Below are 20,508 nucleotides of genomic sequence, written 5' to 3' on the forward strand. Positions count from 1 at the left end.
GTAGGGAAAAGGAAATGAAGATACATGGATTGCTATAGTAAGGTACAGGAGTAGAACTAATATTTTGGTTCTGTAAGTAGCCTTTGAATAAAGACACTTTAGTTGAAAGAATAGGATATGCTAAAAACTCATTTTGACTTCACTTTATGATTATCATGAAAATGACATGACTTAAAAGTGTTCTTTTTTTTTCTTAAGTGAAGCCTGATCCACCATTAGGTTTGTGTATGAAAATCACAGATACTGGTAATTTAAAGATTTCTTGGTCCAGCCCAACATTGGTACCATTTCAACTTCAATATCAAGTGAAATATTCAGAGAATTCTACAAAAAATATGAGAAAAGTAAGTATATTTTAGTAAATAAAATGAAAAGTTGAGAAGCAATTAAGGAAAGGCGAGACCCCCTCCAAATCCCATACAGAACACCTCTGCATACCAAATGTGCATACTGCTTCTGGAGCAGAATCAGTCATAATTTAATATCATACCATTGGCTTTCATTCAAGAGCAGCATAAGAAGTGAGCATATATACAGCATTTCTGCATCTTCCATAAAATGATTTTAGAAAAATTGTTTGATGTTACTCAATATGTCTTACATGTAGATCCATGTTATATTTTGAGGAGCATGACAAATTCCTCCCAGAATTTACTGCGAGGAAAAGTTTCTTTTCCAAAAGTTTGTGTATATTAGATTAATTCTCTGTCTCTCTCTCTCTCTCTTCTTCTCACCCTCCCTCTCACTATCCTTCTGCCTCTCCCTCTCATTAACACCACACACACACCACACACACACACACACACACGCACGTACAACTAATGGCTACAAGAAGTCCAGATACAGAATTATTGAATTCACAATTATAATATTTTCACCTAAAGACCTTCTCTGGTTTCTGATTTTACGTGTCATCCTTATTTTTTCTTATTGCTCAGTGTATTTGTTTACATGCAGTACAAACATGTATAGTGTGTCAAATCCTTTTTTCGTTCTTTCAGCAAGTATTGAGTGCCTACTAGGTGCCAAGAACTCAGGATCCATTGTGTAGTAGAACAGGATGAGGGGAGCTTGGGAATGCTAGTGGGAGAGGGTGGGTTGAAATATTAAATGGAGGTAGGGGAAGCTCTCCTTGAGAAGGTGATATCTGAGCAGGAATTTGAAGGAAGTGGTGATGTAGATATCTGGGAGAATTGGAGTCTAAATAGGGAAAATAGCAATTCACAGGCCCTAAGCTGGATGAGAAGCTGGAGGCCAGGCTGGTGAGTGAGGGCAATAGTATTAGTGGATGATCAAAGCGGGGGAGGAGAGGAGGAGGTCATAAAGAGCCTTGTGGGCCCCATGCAAAGACTTCGGCACTTTAATTTGTGAAACTAATTGTTATCTAATTTAGAGGTAAAAACCTGTCTTTTTAGATCTGGGCTAATTTTTTAAGACTTCATATTCATAAAGAACAGAATGAGAATCTGGTGTCATGAATGGAAAAAGCAGTTGAGGCTTCTCTGGGCTTTAGCTTTCTCATCTGTAAAATGGAGATAATAGGATTTTAACTACAGGTGATCTGAAATTGTTTAATGCATTTCTGATGCTTTTTGCCGTTTTTAGTCTGTGGTGCTCCACAGTCTAATGAGCAGGGAGTTCAATATCTTTGGAGTACATCATTGGTTGTTTCATGCAGTTAGGTCTCTGAGATATTTTGATTCACCATAGCTGATCATCAGCCTTGGGTCCTTAAAATTATCCATGCCCTCCTTCTGTGACACTTTGCTCTAGGAATGCTTATAGTTCCCTGTCCACCCCTGTGCATCATCTTCTACCATGTGTGATACAGATGTCAGCAGAGGCTTGAAGCTTCCCACCGACTTGAGCTGTATCTCTCAAATTCTGAGAGGTCAACATTCATTATCATTCAGTTAAATGCTGGTTATCATTGTGATTTTTTTCCTTGGACTTACAGGCTATTTAAAATTTTATTGACTATTGTCAGTCAAACATTTGTCATTGGGTTATTGATCTCTTTTAAATTCCACTGTGGCCAGCTAACTACTCTGTAAGCTTTTAATTCTTTGAGATTAGTTGAGACCTGCTTGTGATCAGTTTTGGTAAAGGTTTCACACCGACCTGATGCTCTGATGTTTTCAAATAATATTTAACAGGCTGATGAGATTGTCTCAGCTACATCTCTGCTAGTAGACAGTGTGCTTCCTGGGTCTTCATATGAGGTTCAGGTGAGGAGCAAGAGACTGGATGGCCCAGGAATCTGGAGTGACTGGAGCACGCCCCTTACCTTTACCACACAAGGTAGGTTTTACAAGAGTCACTTCTACTGACAGGGGAATGTGGTTCTTGAATTTGCCTTTGGCATATTATATGCATCTTAAATTTTGTGGCAGTGAACCTAAAGGAGGAACACCATATTAACTTTTAATTTAAATTTTGAGCAATTTAAATTTTTAACCTGTTAATGAAAACTTGTGTGAGAGCTCCCACATTTATGTGCATCCATAGCAGTATCTTGCTGAATTATTCTTACCCAAAAGATAGAGTTAATATAATGGTTCCAAATTTACAAATTCAGAACACTACATGTATTGACAGCTCCTGAATTTACACTTGAAAATCAGATATATTTATCTGGCAGAGATTTTTAAGTATTAAAATTTTATTTGAGTATTACATATTATATAATTAAGCAATTCTTTTCACTCCAGATGCTTGCTTTTCAGAATTTTTACTTTCAATTTTCATTTTTTTTTTTTTTTGCGGTACGCGGGCCTCTCACTGTTGTGGCCTCTCCCGTTGTGGAGCACAGGCTCTGGACACGCAGGCTCAGCGGCCATGGCTCATGGACCCAGCCGCTCCGTGACATGTGGGATCTTCCTGGACCGGAGCATAAACCCATGTCCCCTGCATCGGCAGGCAGACTCTCAACCACTGCGCCACCAGGGAAGCCCCAGTTTTCATATTTTTAAAGTTATCTTTAACATCAGAAAAACTGCAATTTATTCACAGCTTCCTCGTGGAGTTGAGGTGCAATATTTTACATAGAGGTCCAGGAGTGTAATGGTGCTAGCCCTGGCACAAACCAGGTTGTGACTATAGGAAGACAGTTCATGGTCCTTTGACTAGTTGTCTGATCTGTCAAATGTGCAAAAATTCCTACTCAAACTCACTCAGGTTGATTATGGATATATGGAGATAGCAAGTACCATGTAAAACACTCAGCAGATATTCAACACATTTAACTTGTGCAATATCCAACAATATTACCATTAACAGCTAGCCTTTTATTTATTCAACACAGGTGTGTCCCTCTAGTGACTGTAGACATCCCAAACAGAAAAACCTGAAAATAAGTGAGAAATAAATCCAGACAGTGAGCAAACGGCTGCTCCAAAGGGCAGAATTTGTTGATTTAGCAATGAGTGTAAAGTTAAGCTTACTAATTTAACAAACTTGGATAGCTCCTATGCCACTAAGTGGTACCATGCGATTATTAAGGGAAAGACAGAAACTTGCCAAATAGAAAGTAGACTAGGACATCAAGAGTGGGGAGAAAAGCTTATACACTTTAGTATCTCCCAAGCACATTTCTCTATCACAGTATTGTCTACTGTAATGATGTAATGCATATTGAATCACAAATAAAAGGTAGAAGTAGATTGATAATTCCTTATTGATTAATAATAATAATATTGACAATTTTAGGGTGCCTCCTGTGTTTAGGCACTGTTCTAAGTGCTTTGCGCATACTATCATTTTATCCTTTCAACAACTCTGTGAGATGGGTACTGTTATTTCTGCTTCATAGACAAAGAAATTGAGAGTTAGATAGGGTTAAATAACTTGTAAAAGTTAATGCAGTTAGAAAGTAGCCTAATTCCAAAGTTCATGTTTGTAACCACTAGTAAAACAATTAAGTGCATAAATATATAATTATGCAAGATTTCTGGTGGCACTAAAAATTGATTCTTAGGGCTTCCCTGGTGGCGCAGTGGTAGAGAGTCCGCCTGCCGATGCAGGGCACACGCGTTCGTGCCCCGGTCCGGGAAGATCCCACATGCCACGGAGCGGCTGAGCCCGTGAGCCATGGCTGCTGAGCCTGTGCTTCCGGAGCCTGTGCTCCGCAGTGGGAGAGGCCACAAGTGAGAGGCCCACATACCGCAAAAAAAAAAAAAAAAAAAAAATTGATTCTTAAAGCTAGTAAGCGGTAAGCTTAATTGCATAGAGCATTTTAGTGGAACACCTCATTTCCTTCATGATTCCTGGTAAATGAGGTTTTAGTGCTGCTTAGGTTTTTTAGGTTTAGGTTTGCTGAGTTACGTTGGCTGCAATGTCTGCACTTCACAGTGCTGACTACACTTGAGGTTTATTCCCTGAAAGGTGTGCAACAGCAAAGTATGTCTCCAAACTCGGGGACTTCCTGTTCTTGTGCAAAGGGATTTGAATCCTTCTCCCTTAAGTCTAGTTACCTAATATTAGATTCACCTCCATTGTTCACTAATAGGTGCTGTAAACGGCATCCACCAAACAGAAACATTCTGCAAGATTGAGGTGTTAATTTGTTTAGAATGAAATAGCACACCCACCTTATCATTTCCAAACACTTTGGGTTTGTTTTTTTTTAAAAAAAAAAAGAGATTACTTGATGTATTACTGCAGACAGAATGCTAATTCTCAGTACCTTTATAACTACTACTTTTTATTCATTAATATATTAAAAGTGAACCTACCAAGTTCACAGTTAATGAAGCATTGACTATTCCTAGTCAAGGAATTCTTATGGATTCTTTTATTTATTTTTAAATGGGGTATGAATCCCTTTATTTTCTAATTCTGTAGGTCTTATCTCTTTTTTAAAAAAAATTAGTTCGTTTTTTTGGCCACCCGTCATGAGGGACCTTAGTTCCCCAACCAGGGATGGAACCCCCGCCCCCTGCATTGGAAGCGTGGAGTCTTAACCACTGGATCGCCAGAGAAGTCGCATCTTATGGATTCCTTTAAAATGAATTGGATAGGTTCTTTCTCTATAGCTGTTGGAAGATCTTGGGCTTAGAGGAAAACTCAGGACCTTCCCCAAACTTATAAAGTATAAGAATATTGCAATTTACATACTAAAAACAACTTTAGAATTGCTGAATTCTTGTAGTACCTTTATTAACTTCATTCTTGTTGCTGTGAAAGAAGAGGAGAAACAGATATTAGATAATTTCTACACTTCCTGTGCAGCTCTTATACCAGGTTAAAGAACATATTTTGTCCTTAAAGAAAGATAGGTAATCTGCTCCAAGAATTTTTAAAAAAGCTATTTTCTGGAGCTATGATAACACATTTTAAAATAACTTATCTAAAATAGTTTGATCCATGATTTATGTTATTTTGAGTAATTCACTAATATTTATCAATAGAATTTCCTTTTTCAATAAAATTTATTAATGTAGATCCTGTAAAGGTATTGATACTTGGTCATGAGAAGAAAATCATTATTGTTTCCTTATTTTACAATAAAGAAATAAATTTTTTCCTGTTTGTGCTTGAATGTAGACATACAAGATGCAAATATCTTATATGGATTATAAATATAAAGGCATTGGAGTTTAGCATGCTATTACTGAAAGGAGAAAAATAATAAAAACCAATCAGGGTTTTTTTGGACTTGTTTTGAGGGTAATCCAAATAAGTATGAAAACAGATATTCATATTCTATCAGCAGAAAATAGCTTACCTTATATTGTACAACTGAAATACCCTGTTTTTGTAATACAATATGTGAGAAATAATTTTGTCCTATGTAAACATTCATTTATTTTTACTGTTTCTAATAAAACATAGGGACAAACTATGTTTCCAACAATAGGAGACTGAAAGAGTAGTATGGAATAGTGTATAGGCATTAAAAATGATATTTTAGAAAAATACTGATTCCCCTTGTCCTCAGCCACAGGGTACTGGCACTAAATAACTTAAAATGTTACTACAGAACAGTATTTACAGTTTTGCCTGCTTTGTTTACTGGTGCATCATTGATTTTACATTTCCTAATAAGTTTTCTTATTTAAAGCTTATTTCTCTACCTGCTTACTTGAAATTTTCATGTATCCAAACGAGACAGTGGCTGTCACCATTTATTCTTCAGGATTTTGTTTGGTAGGGATTTGACTTAAGAACTTGCACTAAGGTTCACTGATTCTGAAAGCAGAGTCTGATGGAAGACATACCATTGTGGAATTAGACTACATTTCATTTTCATTAATTTTCTGCCTATCAGTTAGCAAGTGACAATTACTGTCTAAAACATATTTTATAATGCATAAGTCTCTGTGTTTAGAAAATACTGAGGACATTTATGGAGGCTCAAGTCACTTGGGAATGGGAATGCTTGGGACACTTACTAACTGTACACGAACAGGCAGCTACAGTTCTGCAGTCTCAGCACACTCATTTTATTTTGGGCAGTATAATCCTGAATGCCTTGTGATTCTTTTTTACATGGTATCAATTGCTTATGTGATGTTTTCTGTCTTCATCTAACATCCTACCTTTTTTTCCCCATTACAGATGTCATATACTTTCCACCTAAAATTCTGACAACTGTTGGGTCTAACGTTTCTTTTCACTGCATCTATAAAAATGAAAACAAGATAGTTTCCTCAAAAAAGATTGTTTGGTGGATGAATTTAGCTGAGAAAATTCCCCAAAGCCAGTATGATGTTGTGGGTGACCATGTTAGCAAAGTTACTTTTCCTAATTTGAATGCAACCAAACCCCGAGGAAAGTTCACCTATGACGCAGTGTACTGCTGCAATGAGCATGAGTGCCACCATCGCTATGCTGAGTTATATGTGATTGGTAAGAATCCCGGGATTTTCTTCATTTTATTCCATGAGATACATTTTTATTATGGTCTCTATCTTAGAGTCCGATTGAAGATGTTAAGGAAATTTTATTTTCATTAAAAATGTTTTGGTGTTTTTGCTTTATAGTAATATTTTAATGTGTTTTAAATAGATGTCAATATCAATATATCATGTGAAACTGATGGGTACTTAACTAAAATGACTTGCAGATGGTCACCCAGTGCAATCCAATCACTTGTGGGAAGCACTTTGCAGTTGAGGTATCAGAGGTATGTATATTTTTGCTGTTTTATTTTTCTGTGGATATGGTGAGATAAACATCTCCTGTAAAATATCACCATAGCAGTAGTCTTGTAGATTTATTCCCAAAAGAGGAAGGTAGAATATGCTTAATTAGGAAATTTTTAGAGGGTTAAATAAATTGGTGATTCTTGAAAAAATTCACACACAAAAAGATGGTAATTTGTTTTTGCTTCAGATTATTTTTTTCTGCTGATCAGTTAATTCTCCACAGTTGCATTTTAGTTAGTAAATGAAATCCAAAAAATTAATGTCTATACATTTTAATTTGACTTGGAGAATTGGCTAGAGGAAAATATCAAGGTTTATAGAAACATTGTATCATTTGCTGAAGATTAATGTTTTAGAAAAAGGTTGGAGGTAGTGGTACAGATATTGTAAGAGATAATATGAATGGTCTTTAGAAATAGAGAAGATTATTATTATTTTTTAATTGAAGTATAGTTGATTTACAATGTTATGTCAGTTTCAGGTGTACAGCAAAGTGATTCAGTTATATATATATATGTGTATCTATTCTTTTTCAGATTCTTTTCATTATAGGTTATTATAAGATACTGAACATAATTCTCTGCTCTATATAGTAAATCCTTGTTGTTTATCTATTTTATATATAACACAGTATACCTGTTAATCCCAAACTCCTAAATTATCCCTCCCTCCCCGCCCTTTCCCCTTTGGTAACCATAACTTTGTTTACTTAATAAGGATTAAACAATTCTAGTAGAGTAATTTGCATGGCTTTTTTTTTTCTTTTAACCGTTCTATGCTTTGAAAAGAATTCAAGTCATCGTCTTCCTATAGTATTCTTCTCTCTACAGAGACCTTTATCTAAAATAATAACACTCTTGATTAGGACGATTTTTATAACATTCTTTAGTAGTTTTCAAGTGTGTGTACTACTCTTAAACACCCTGTCTCAGTTTGTACTGGGACTTTCAATTTGTATAGCTTGTGCTCATTTATTCTTAAAATCTAAAATTTCTACTTGAAAAACAAATCCATTTCCTCAAATACTGTGTTCTGATTCCTATTCCTAATGCTACCAGTCTATTCTTAAGTAATACTAGAAAAAAATGAGGCAATTTCTTTGTTTCTCACGTGGGAATAATAGCTGTCTTCATCTTACCTGATATGAGAACTTTAAAATCAATAGAATATTCATGGCATACCATTTTACTTTTGTAATCTGTCTTTACTTTCTTTCCATGGCATTTTCACATTAAAAATGGTGTTTGTGGACAACTATTCCATAAGCATTTGGACTCATTTATCTTCCTAATATTTATAGAAGAACCATGAAACTAGCTGAATATACGTGTTCAAGTTTTTTTAACCTCTCTAAGGCCTCAATTCCCTTGTCTGTAAAATGGAATGAGTAATAGGACTTGCAGGGTTTCTGTAAGAATTAATGACATTTTATTTAATTATAATTAAGTGATATGATTTCTGCTGATAAACATTCAATAAATGGTTATATCTGTCGTGACGATAATGATGCTAACCTTTGGATTCCAAGTGGACTATTAGTGTGCTTCTGTACAAGGTCATGGTTCTTATTTTTTATACACAGATGACTCTTCATCCCTCTTTCTCACTTAACCCCACCCACCACACTGATTCTCACACACACACACACACACACACACACACACACACACAAATAGTTGTAATTTTGAGGAAATAGGAAGAAAAAGGAGTCACAAAAAATGGAAAATGAAAGACAGAAAAATATAGATTTTTCATTTTCTTGTAACCTCCTTACTCCCATTCTTATGGAAACAGTAACTGCTACTTTAGCCACTTAAATACCATATTTAAAGCAAATAATGGCAGAAGGGCTATTGCAAAGAAGAGGAGAAATGCTTTGTATTCTCTGAGGTGGAGTGTTGATTGGGATATAGTGATAAAAAAATATTTTCTTAATTTTCTTCTCTGAGAAAATAAGTGATATACCTGACTATATGATCCATATAGAAGTCAATAATTGATATTATTTTAATTATATTGCTTTGAACTAGAAAAGATTAGGACAATGTCAATTAAGCTACAATTTACTATCATTATGTTTTCAATTTGTTTTGTGGAATTTAAAGTGCAAGGAATTTATCTTCCTTTCCATCTCAGGAATTCCCCATTACCACTTGTGATCTTTATTTTAAAAATTCAATCACTTCGGTATAATATTAGCGTAGCTTCCAAAGTGTTGTAAGTTCTATCTCCAATTGGATCCCTACCTCCCTGTTAGAACATTGTCATTTATTTCATTTGCATACCCACTTACTGTCTAGTGAAATATTTAAGAAGGGTTATTTTCTCTTTTCATGGAAAGATTGTGATATAGCTGAGAATTCAAAAATGCCTTTCTAATAAGAACAACTACTTTCAGATGGAGCAAAAACTGTCTATTTTAAACAACAAAGCAGAATTCTCAAATATTGCTTTCATCAGTGTTGTATATTTATTGATTGTTTTTGTATCTTTTAAGGAGCAGCCTTTACTGTTCTGATGTTCCATCTATTCATCCCATATCTGAACCCAAAGATTGCCACTTGCAGAGAGATGGTTTTTATGAATGCCTATTTCAGCCAATCTTTCTGTTATCCGGCTATACAATGTGGATTAGAATTAATCACTCCTTGGGTTCACTGGACTCTCCACCAACATGTGTCATTCCTGATTCTGTGGGTATGTAAAAAACTATATGTATGTCTTCATTTTTATTAGCATTTTTGGATTCAGGTTGGTTCAGGGTAACTGTTGAATTTTCTGATCACACTAGATTAAAAAATTTTTTTCCTACTTACAGTGGAATTGAAAAGACAGTTAGCCTTAGAAAGTTTTATACTTTTGGCTTTATTTTAAATCAATAATAGGAAGATTTTCAGCATATAATTTGATGAATTATATTGATCACTGGGTATAAATTTAGTAGTAATATTATTCTAAATAATGCACTATTTTATGTTTTTTCCCCAATGTACTCATGAAAACATTTGATGCTTTTAATCTAAAAGTTTAATTCGGATATTCTGACGGTTTTTGTAATCTGAGTAGTCATAGCTCAAGGCTTTAATTTGTAAGGCTGGGTAGGAAGCAGAAGGATTCACAATAACTCAAATGAAATAAAGAGAAAATAGACAAAGATGATGACATCCATTATAACATTTTAAACATTCTTTTAAAAGGATATTTTGATTTCAAAGGAATAAGAGGCCCCTTGGAGGTTTTGATATGTTACTCTAAGTATCACTGTGAAATCTTTGGGAAATGATCCATTTATGATTTTGCAGCAAATGTAGAAGCGTATCTTTTGATGCTATATAATATTTTGTTGGGGAATTGTACCAAAAATTAACATTGGATCCATTTTATTTTCAAATAATTAGTACACATCTGAATTCAAATCTATATTTTGTCAAATATAGCATAAAGTTGTCATAATTAAAATTTTTTTTTCAATATGAAGTCCCAGTTAATTGATCTGCCCTCTCACCGCCCCTTCCTATTTAGTTTGGTTCCATTTTAAGTGAGTTTACTGTAAGCAATACTTCTCTGGTACTAAATATCCTAAGGTAGCAAGGAACTGTCCTACCTCCCTACCCTACAGACATGCACAGATATACCCTCACATGTATTATATGACAACTGCAACATGGATTCAGTTCGATATCTGAACAATTTTTGATGTTATTCTTTTCAGTACTAACATAAGGCATTTAAATTGCGCTTATAGTGCCTACTGAGTACTAGAAAACAAGGTGAAAATTCAACTTTGGAATCCAAATGCCAGCTCCACTTATTACTAGCTTTGTAAACTTGGGCTAGTCACTTAAGTGCTCCATGACTATTTTGTCACCTATAGAATGTGGAAAGCTCCTTTTACCTCCCTAATGTGGGTATTGTGGGGATCACATATTGTACTTCAAAGCATTCTTTCTATAAACTAGATATTCATGGAATATATACATGTGATAGCCATATGATTCCGTCAAGTGCAATCACAGCTTTAATGTGTTTGGGTCTCTTGAATGCTCATACTTCCTTTCCTGAAGAGGAATTATCTTTTCAAGAGATGAAATATATGTCATCTTACTGGTTGGTGAAGAACGTCTTCTTGGCATATGAGGAATTGAATAAGCATGAGATACTGTATAGTAATTAAAAAGTTTAGGTGTTTTGGTCATCAGTAGTCTAAAGAAGTATTGTTGATGAAGTCTGTAGCTTCAGAGGTTCACACGGTTGTGCTTGAGCTGTGAGATGTTAGTTCCCAAACACGTTGAGTTTGCATGTTGCCTTTTATTATTTTTTAAAGCCCTTGCTGTTCTGTTCATCTTTGCCTCTATTTCTACCCTTCAAAAAGCTTATTTTCCTCAGATTGTAGAGAACCAAGGCTTTACTCTGCACGACTTCCTCTGACCTTGACCTAGAAATACCTAACAACAGACAGTAGAAGATTTTGAAAATCACACATGTGGAAATGAATGTGGTGTATAGTTTTTTGCTTTTAATGAAAGCTCTATATAGAACAGAGTTTGCTACTGATATTCCTCATGTGATCAGTATGGTATCTTTTGCATGCAGAGCCAATGGTTCCATTTCTAATCGGGTCTTACAATTAATGTGCAGAGTGACATGGACGATGCATTGATCTTTTTTCAATCAACCTCTCTATTTTCAAAATAGAGATAATCCCTTTCTTATGTATCACATAAAGTTGTAGGGGATCAAATGAGATAATGAAGGAGAAGCTTTTGAAAAAAAGATGTTACTTTACAAATAGAAGATATGGAAGATTATAACATCATAATAACATTTTTAAAATATTCTTACTGTTTAAATTACTGTTATATAATATTTAAAAAAATTTTTCTAGTGAAACCACTGCCTCCATCTAGTGTGAAAGCAGAAATTACTGTAAAAATTGGATTATTGAAAATATCTTGGGAGAAGCCAGTCTTTCCAGAGAATAATCTTCAGTTCCAGATTCGCTATGGTTTAAGTGGGAAAAAAGTACAATGGAAGGTACCTTTTACCTGGAAATTTCTTCAGCTTGCCTCACTAAATATTATTTCTTATAACTGTTTAAGAATTTTATTGCATAAGGTTTATTTTATTGGCATAAAAGTACATCCTCCTGTATTCCATAGCTCTTTTTATTAAATAGATTGATCTAATTCTAACCCTTTTAAGAAATGAACTTTCCTGCTATTTATCATTTCCCAAAATGTGTTTTATAGTACATTGATCCCATACAATGTTTCTTGAAGAAAGATCACATGGCTTAATAAAGTTTAAGAAACCCTGAATCACCATATGTCCCTAGTGTAGAATCATGGTATATTACATATTAAAGGTTTAGAGAAGTCCTGAATTTAAGAAACATTTGTGACTTCATTTCATCCTATGTTTCTCAAACTCATTTTACCAAGGAATCTTTTTCCCTTTAACAATGTTCTTTAGTACACACATGTTCAGTGGGACACATTTTGGAACAAGCTGCTTATATCAAACAACCAGAATCACACCCATAGTGGCAAGTGTGCATATGATGCCTTCCTGTGTCAGTTTTCTAATGGCAGCCTGCAAAGACCTAGAAATAGCGGGAACCCTAGAATAGAATTAGATCACAATGAGTTCAGCTGTAATAAATGTGACAGTTTACTTGCTTATTGAGGAGACTGAATATCAGAGATTCTCTACAGCAGGCCCTATCTAACCACTAGGTTAAAATTCTTAAAAGTCTTTGTGTATAGAGGATTAGTGGACAGAGATTAGTAATAGGGTAAAAGAGTGATTGGGAAGTGAGGTTGCAAGTGGGCCAGTCCAAATCTTGTCACGAGATAGAAATAAGATGAATGAGGCAATCCTTAACTTGAAGGAGCTCATGATTCATGCCTAATAAGAGTATTTATAAAGCCAGAAAACACAGTCAGTTCTCTCTTAATTTTGGAATAGTGTTAGGGTTTAAAATAAAATGCACTTGAGGGCCCTTTAGCTACATATGTGTTAGTAATGATCAATCTAATAGTTTGACTTATTTTACAGGTATTTGAGGTGTATGATGCAAAATTAAAATCTGCCAGTTTCCCGGTGCCAGACCTGTGTGCAGTCTATGCTGTCCAGGTGCGCTGTAAGAGGCTAGATGGACTGGGATATTGGAGTAATTGGAGTACTCCAGCCTACACAATTGTCATGGATATAAAAGGTTTGCAAAGGTTTTGTGAATGTGTCTTAAAAATGCACAAGTATGTGCTTCCAATGTGGCTGGAAAGTAATCCTTCCAAGAACACATGTACAACTTGGGCTCCTTGTTATTTTGCAGTTCCTATCAGAGGACCTGAATTTTGGAGAATAATTAATGAAGACAACACTAAAAAAGAGAGAAATGTCACTTTGCTTTGGAAGGTATTCCTGATTTTTATGTTATTCTTAAATTTTACTTCTATACTCTTGAAAGATTTGTTTCATTGTAAAAAAGACTTACTTAATAATTCTATCATTTTTAGTCTCTGCAATCCCAAGTTTATTTCAATTTGGAGAAGTGATTACAGAGAGCCAAAGGTGTAGAATGGAGGGAGCACTGGCCTGGAGTTTGGAGACTTTAATTCTATTCTTGGCTTAACATAGTATAGTTAATCAGTGCTATTTTGACAAAGTCACTTAGACCCTTCAGCCTCAGTTTCCTCATCTGTGTCAACATAAGATTGGACTGGATGATATCTAGTGCTCCTTCAGGTCCAAAAATTCCATTTGTATTTAATCCTAAACAGAGTAAACGTGGCGTTCCCTACATATCTCAAGGGCATTTAGATTATTCTTTTTGTATGATGGCAAATACACAACGGATATTTCCAAAAACAATGAGTATACAGCTTAGAAATTTTCAAAGCGTTCTCTCCCCCAAATGAATTGATTTCTATCCCAAGTGAATGTATTTTTCTTGGTCCGAATTTTAGGGAGACACAAACATTCAGTCCACAGCAAACATCATTTGTCATTAGGGAAATACATATTAGAACAACAATGAGATACCACTACACACTTATTAGAATGGTTAAAATCCAAAATAACTGACAATAAATTGCTGGCTAGCATGCAAAGCAACAGGAACTTTTACTCTTTGCTGGTGGGAATGGAAAATGGTACAGCCACTTTGGAATATAGTTTGGTAGCTTCTTACAAAAAACTTTGGTACTTTCATACAATGGAATATTATTCAGCGCTAAAAAGAAACTGCTATAAAGCCACAAAACGATATGGATGACTCTTAAATGAATGTTGTTAAGAGCTAGAAGGCTGCCTAAAGGGCTACATTATGATTCCATTTACAGGACATTCAAGAAAAGGCATAACTGTAGAGATGGCAAAAAGATCAATGGTTTCCAGGGGTTTGGTTGATGGGGAAAGGTTTGAATGGATGAAGAACAGGGGATTTTTTATGATGATGAAACTATTCTGTATAATATTGCCCTGGTGAGTACATAGCATTATGCATTTGCCAAAACCCATAAAACCTTATACCACAAAGAAAAAACCTTAGTGTATACAAATTAAAGATAAATCGTTAGGAGGTTGGAGAATCCCAGGATGGAATCCAGACTGCAATAAGAGAAACTAACTGTATTACAAGTGTATGGAACAGTCTTAACTGAAGGAGTTGGGAGAAAAAGTTTCAGGCCTAGGTAACCTTGTTAATGAGTATCTTAAGACTAAAGGCAAAAGAAACTGTACATAACCACTGTGTTCTAGTTGATAAGGTCATTTCTCTCACGAGGTATGGGTTAACAATTCTTGTACCATTAGATATGCAAACTGGAATTGAACAATTAAGCACTGGATGATGGATGGTAGGAAGGACCCAGGTTTCTCACTGTTGAATTGGTTACAAACAAGCAAGGAGAAAATCAGAATGATCCATGTGGTAATGGATTAGGGTTGGAGACATCAGTATGAACTCATGTTTAGCTTAATATGGATACAGATGGATTCATTTAGAAATTTTCATAGATATGTGTGTATACAGATATAGTATACACAGATGTATTTCCTTGATCTGTAAGCTGAGAAATCCATATTCTGGTAGTAAGGAGTATTCCCATATTTGTTTCTAATACTATTCTCCAATAAAAGGAACTAGGGCTCTGTGAAAAAATGCTTGGTTGGGCTTCCCTGGTGGCGCAGTGGTTGAGAGTCCGCCTGCCGATGCAGGGGACACGGGTTTGTGCCCCGGTCTGGGAAGGTCCCACATGCCGCGGAGCGGCTGGGCCCGTGAGCCATGGCCGCTGAGCCTGCGCATCCGGAGCCTGTGCTCCGCAACGGGAGAGGCCACAACAGTGAGAGGCCCGCGTACTGCAAAAAAAAAAAAAAAAAAAAAGCTTGGTTATAGGGCTGGGGCAGGAAATAACACAAAATGAGCCTAGAGCAGCTTGTAGGACTAGAAAGTAAGGACTTTATCATCAATTTTACTTGATGATTACGAAAGTAAACATTTGTATATGAAAACTGACAGATTATTTTAAAAAAACAAAGTGAAAAATTTGCATGATTTTTCAGACATTTATTTGTTGCAGAGGCTGCTAAAATCTTACTCACCACCTACCCAGGTTCTTCCACGCCCTGCAGGGACATATTTATGTTTGTTTGTATTTATGTTTCTCAATTTCTGACTTAGAAGAATCTCAATGACAAAAATTGAGAAGAACTGTTCTAGTCTATTGTATAGAGTTAAGCTTTCTAAGGGTTTACAAGGGATTGGTAGCACTTAAATCTTACCTGAAACAGGTGAAGGTGATGGGGGAAGTGGGACATATTGTTATATTCTGTAGAATGGATGAATACAATTGGACTAATTATATATTTTACACTGAATCATCAGTGACCTGGTATGATTTTTTTTTTAACTAAAGGCACAAATTCTGGGGTTCCATGTACACTGTCCTGATAGCCTCTGTCACTGGAAGGGACAGCATATCAAGGGAAGAAAGAAATGAGTGACCAGTCTCACCAGGATTAATAGAAGTGTTGATTAATATCTTTTCAACTCTCTCTAGTTGTTGCTTTATGAAAACAGAGGGTTATTCCTTTTTTGCTTTTTAGATGAAGAAACTCTCAACTCTCCTTCAGTCTTTCTTTTCTCTAGAATTAGAGTGAAACTTCCAGGTAGAAAAGTGTCCTGTTTGTATCCATACTTCATTATCTTCAAATGATTTAGTCTTTGAGTCTTAAAAAAAAAAACCAAAAGGGGGGAGGTAAGTTTCCCATGCTCCATAGCCACCCAGACGGCTTCAGGGAGACTGTGGTCAGAGCCCCATACCTCTCAGCCTTGAATTCAGCAGTGCTTGCTCTGGCCTGGCCCCTGCTTACCAATGGGAAATGTTTAATAGGAGTTCCGTGAGCTCAGTCAGTATAAAAAGCACTGTAGCCCTTAAGCTAATCAGTTTTTATGTTTACCGCAGCCCCTGATGAAAAATGACTCATTGTGCAGTGTGAGAAGATATGTGGTGAAACATCATACTTCCCGCAATGGAACGTGGTCAGAAGATGTAGGAAATCACACTAAATTCACTTTCCTTTGGACAGAGCAAGCACACTCTGTTACCGTTCTGGCCGTCAATTCAATTGGTGCTTCTTCTGCAAATTTTAATTTAACATTCTCATGGCCCATGAGCAAAGGTAAGAAAAGGTACACCTCACTTTGCATTCACAGAGTCCAATAGATGAGACAAACATTAATCAAATAATCATGCAAGTTAATGCCTATTTACAAACTGAGATGAGTGTTCCCAGGAAAGGAGTATAATTTTAGAAAAGAAAAGAAAAGAAGAGCCTAACCTGGTATTGAGGGTCCGAGAAGATTTCTTGAGGATACAGTAGCGGAATTAAACTTCCCCAGAAGCTCAGGGGAAGTGCTCCCGTGAGAGGACAAATCTGACCAAAAGTCCTGTAGTCCAGGAGAGGATATGAAGGAAGACGGGGTTGGCGCTGGTGCAAAAAATGTCCAGAAAGGCTGACAGAGGCTCTGTGGCATGGCCCTCAGGGAACTGTAGGCATGATAGGAATTTTGTTCTCACGTGCGGAAGTCTGGAGGCTTTTAAGTGGGACTCTGTGGAGAGGGTGTTAAAATGATCAGTTTTGTGCTTTGAAAGCAGGACTCCATCAGCAGGAGAGAAGATTTGGAGGGAATTAGAATGATTAATAGGCTTGTACAGTATTACAGTAGAGAACACCTTTTGACCATATCCAAAAATCTCTTTTTTGGATTTTTTAGGTAGAATCTTATTTCTCCTCATAGCACATATTCCCACACCTCTCTGCTTATATGACTTGTGATACAAAAATAATTGCCATGTGTAAATGTCTGCTTTATTTATTTGTATAAATGTCTGCTTTCTCTTCCTTCTCCCCTTTTCAGTAGGTTATATGTTCCTAAAGGCAATTAGGAGATCTTCATTAATTTTGAATTTAAAAATAAATTCCCTTCTTTTCCCCACAGTAAATATCGTGCAGTCACTCAGTGCTTATCCTTTAAACAGCAGCTGTGTAATTCTTTCCTGGATGCTATCACCCAGTGATTACAATCTAATATATTTTATTCTTGAGTGGAAAATTCTTCATGAAGACAATGAAATTAAATGGCTTAAAATCCCTTCCTCTGTTAAGAAGTATTATGTCCACGGTAAGCTTACTGTACTTTAATTAAGTTTCTCCTATGGATTAGTATGATGCTACAGATTATTAATTCAAATAAGATAGTCAGTTAATGAAAACTTCAAAAATATAGATGATAGATCTTGCTGCCTAAATTGTCATCCTATTACAAACATTTAATTCTATTCCATTTGATCCTTTTCCATTTAAATATTTTATGTAGTTGTAATCATATCATCTACCACTTTTCTTATGGTTTGTTCCTTTGATATATCACAAGCATATTTCTATTTCGTTCACAATCCTTATAAGTATTTTTTAAATGATTGTATAGCATTTTATTCCAGAATCTACATAAACCATTTATTTACTTGAGAACATTTATGTTGCTTCCAGCTTAACCTTTTTTTAAAACCATTTTAATGGCTTTTGATATCTACTGACAAATTGTTTTCCCAAATTGTGTACCAACTTATGATGCCACTAGCAGTGAGTGGGAGGGCCAGGCTGAAGGTCTGAGGATCATAAGCCAGCATAATATTCCCAAAGTAGACCAGTTACCCCACAAGATGATTAAAATACAAAATATTAGTGCACAATACAGAGTCTCCAAGTCTGAGTAAGGTTTAAGCAGGGAAGCTAAGGATTGCCATGTTCTTATTTACAACATCATCCCAAAGGCACATACTTCTATTTCATTGCAAAGACCCTAGAATTTGGCATCAAGGTAAATGGAAACAAATTATTGATAGAGAACTAAATCCAGTTCATTACTATACTGTTGTCTAGGTGGTTACTCTCTGTGCTTCAAAGAGATTTATCTCTTGTGGAATAATATTTATATCTTATTAGCATTTGTAAAAATGATAGATCACTGATAGATCCCTTTTGAGCTTTGCTATGAAGGTGATCATCCTCCATAGATCTAGACGCCTGGATATGTAAGGTAATTCCTGGTTCCCACTCCCATCTTCTCTGCATGGGATTTCATGAGACTTTAGTCTCCCAGCTGCCTTGAATGGGGAGCTAAGTAAACTAAATTCTTATGAAAAGGGAATAGTGCTGGCTTTGGTCTTAGGAGGTAGAGTGTATTGTCCTGGAAAGGGAAATAAAACAACTCCTACACCCTGAACTTGAACAAACCAGCTATCACTGGAACATGCCTTTGAAAAATTGCAATCTTCTATCTTTGGGTAAGATTTTAAAACATTATTTGTGAAATTATTGTCATTACAGTAGAATTAGTAGTGCTTAGATTGTCTTTGAAACTCCCTAATTATCAGTTTCAATCCATAGGTAACAATCGTCAGTCTTTAATCCATCAGTTTCAACCCATAAGTCATCAGTTTTACATCCATGGAAATATAGGAGAGAGTCACTTAACATTTTTTTTACATAGATTTCACTCATTTATATTAATTCAGTGGGAATGACTCTTTAAAATATTTTTTCTCCTTAGATCATTTTATCCCCATTGAGAAGTATCAGTTCAGTCTTTACCCAATATTTATGGAGGGAGTGGGGAAACCGAAGATAATTGATAGTTTCACCCAAGGTAAAAATGTTTACTTTTAGTTTCTTTTTACACAGATTTGTGGTTTCCTCCTTAGCTAGCAGTAATGCTGCCATCTGATTATTTTCTTTCTGATGGAATCATGGAATAGCCCAGAGTCTTATGTAGATGCCTCATGGGTGACTGCAGTAAGGGTACATGGTTCCATGGTGGTGGTAAGAAGAATAATCAGGCGTGGTATTGTATTCTTGTATTGGTAAGTAAAAATTTCAGTCTAAAAGTTGATGGAAACAAAATAAAGGGAAGTATCCAGCTATACAATAAAATACATCATCATAAAGATTAATTGGAAAAATATTAGTTTTCTGTACAATTAATATAAATACACCTACCCCAAACAATATATTTTGACTCATATTTATGAGTCTTTAAATTTCAATCATCTTCTAAAGGAAATCTTTTTCTAAAAATAAAACTGTAGCAATAATTATAGAAAAAAGTTCACAGGGTGTCTTATATTTCTGATTCACCTTACTGTACTTGAAGTGGGAACATTTCGATTTTGCTATTACTTTTCAGATTGTCTTCAAATCCAAGCAACCCAATAATGAAGTTTCAAGAGAGATACATTTCACCTGGTTTTAGAATTAAAATAATTCTAAAGCTTCATTCATGTATTGTTCAACAAATATACACTGAACAGTGTTCTAAGCACTGGGGATTGAACAGTGAACATAAGTCTGTGCCCTAAATGGAGCTTAAACTCCAGTACTCTAATAAGAATGACAGACAATAAACAAATCATGTATAATATAATGTCAGATAGAAATAAGTGCATGAAGCAAAATAAAATGAAGGGATAGAGTTAAAATATGGTGCTTTAGTAAGGGTGGCCCAAAATGGTCTTTTTCTCTGTGAAGGTGATATTTGGGTAAAGTCCTGCAAGAACAAAGGGGAAGAGCATTTCAGCAAGGGGATAGCAAGTGCAAAGGCCCCGAAGAGTGAGCATGCTTTGTGGTTCAAGAAACAGTAAGGAGGTCAATGTTTCTGGAGTGAGCAAGATAGAGGTTGGTGGGTGTTGTAGGTTGCCTTCTCTAAAAGCAGATGCTGAAACAAAGAGACATCATAACAACTTTTATTGACACTTGGACTCATATAACCTAAAAGTGACCAGATGGAGAAAGCTGG

The 20,508-nt window shown here is 35.6% G+C and overlaps 1 protein-coding gene across 2 annotated transcripts in view; it reads left to right on the top strand.

Moving 5' to 3' along the window:
* LEPR (leptin receptor) overlaps positions 1-20,508 on the top strand; it is a 189,810-nt gene that overhangs the window by 137,330 nt on the left and 31,972 nt on the right. For both annotated transcript variants that reach the window (XM_007460085.1, XM_007460086.1), the window contains exons 7-17: positions 199-344; positions 2,157-2,301; positions 6,559-6,849; positions 7,009-7,126; positions 9,646-9,845; positions 12,034-12,182; positions 13,206-13,365; positions 13,483-13,565; positions 16,616-16,832; positions 17,653-17,835; positions 19,267-19,362. In XM_007460085.1, coding sequence (XP_007460147.1) covers positions 199-344; positions 2,157-2,301; positions 6,559-6,849; positions 7,009-7,126; positions 9,646-9,845; positions 12,034-12,182; positions 13,206-13,365; positions 13,483-13,565; positions 16,616-16,832; positions 17,653-17,835; positions 19,267-19,362 — 1,788 coding nt within the window. The remainder of the gene's footprint in view (positions 1-198; positions 345-2,156; positions 2,302-6,558; positions 6,850-7,008; positions 7,127-9,645; positions 9,846-12,033; positions 12,183-13,205; positions 13,366-13,482; positions 13,566-16,615; positions 16,833-17,652; positions 17,836-19,266; positions 19,363-20,508) is intronic.

Source organism: Lipotes vexillifer, unplaced genomic scaffold, assembly GCF_000442215.2.
Source record: "Lipotes vexillifer unplaced genomic scaffold, Lipotes_vexillifer_v1.1 scaffold134, whole genome shotgun sequence".
Taxonomy (NCBI): domain Eukaryota; kingdom Metazoa; phylum Chordata; class Mammalia; order Artiodactyla; family Lipotidae; genus Lipotes; species Lipotes vexillifer.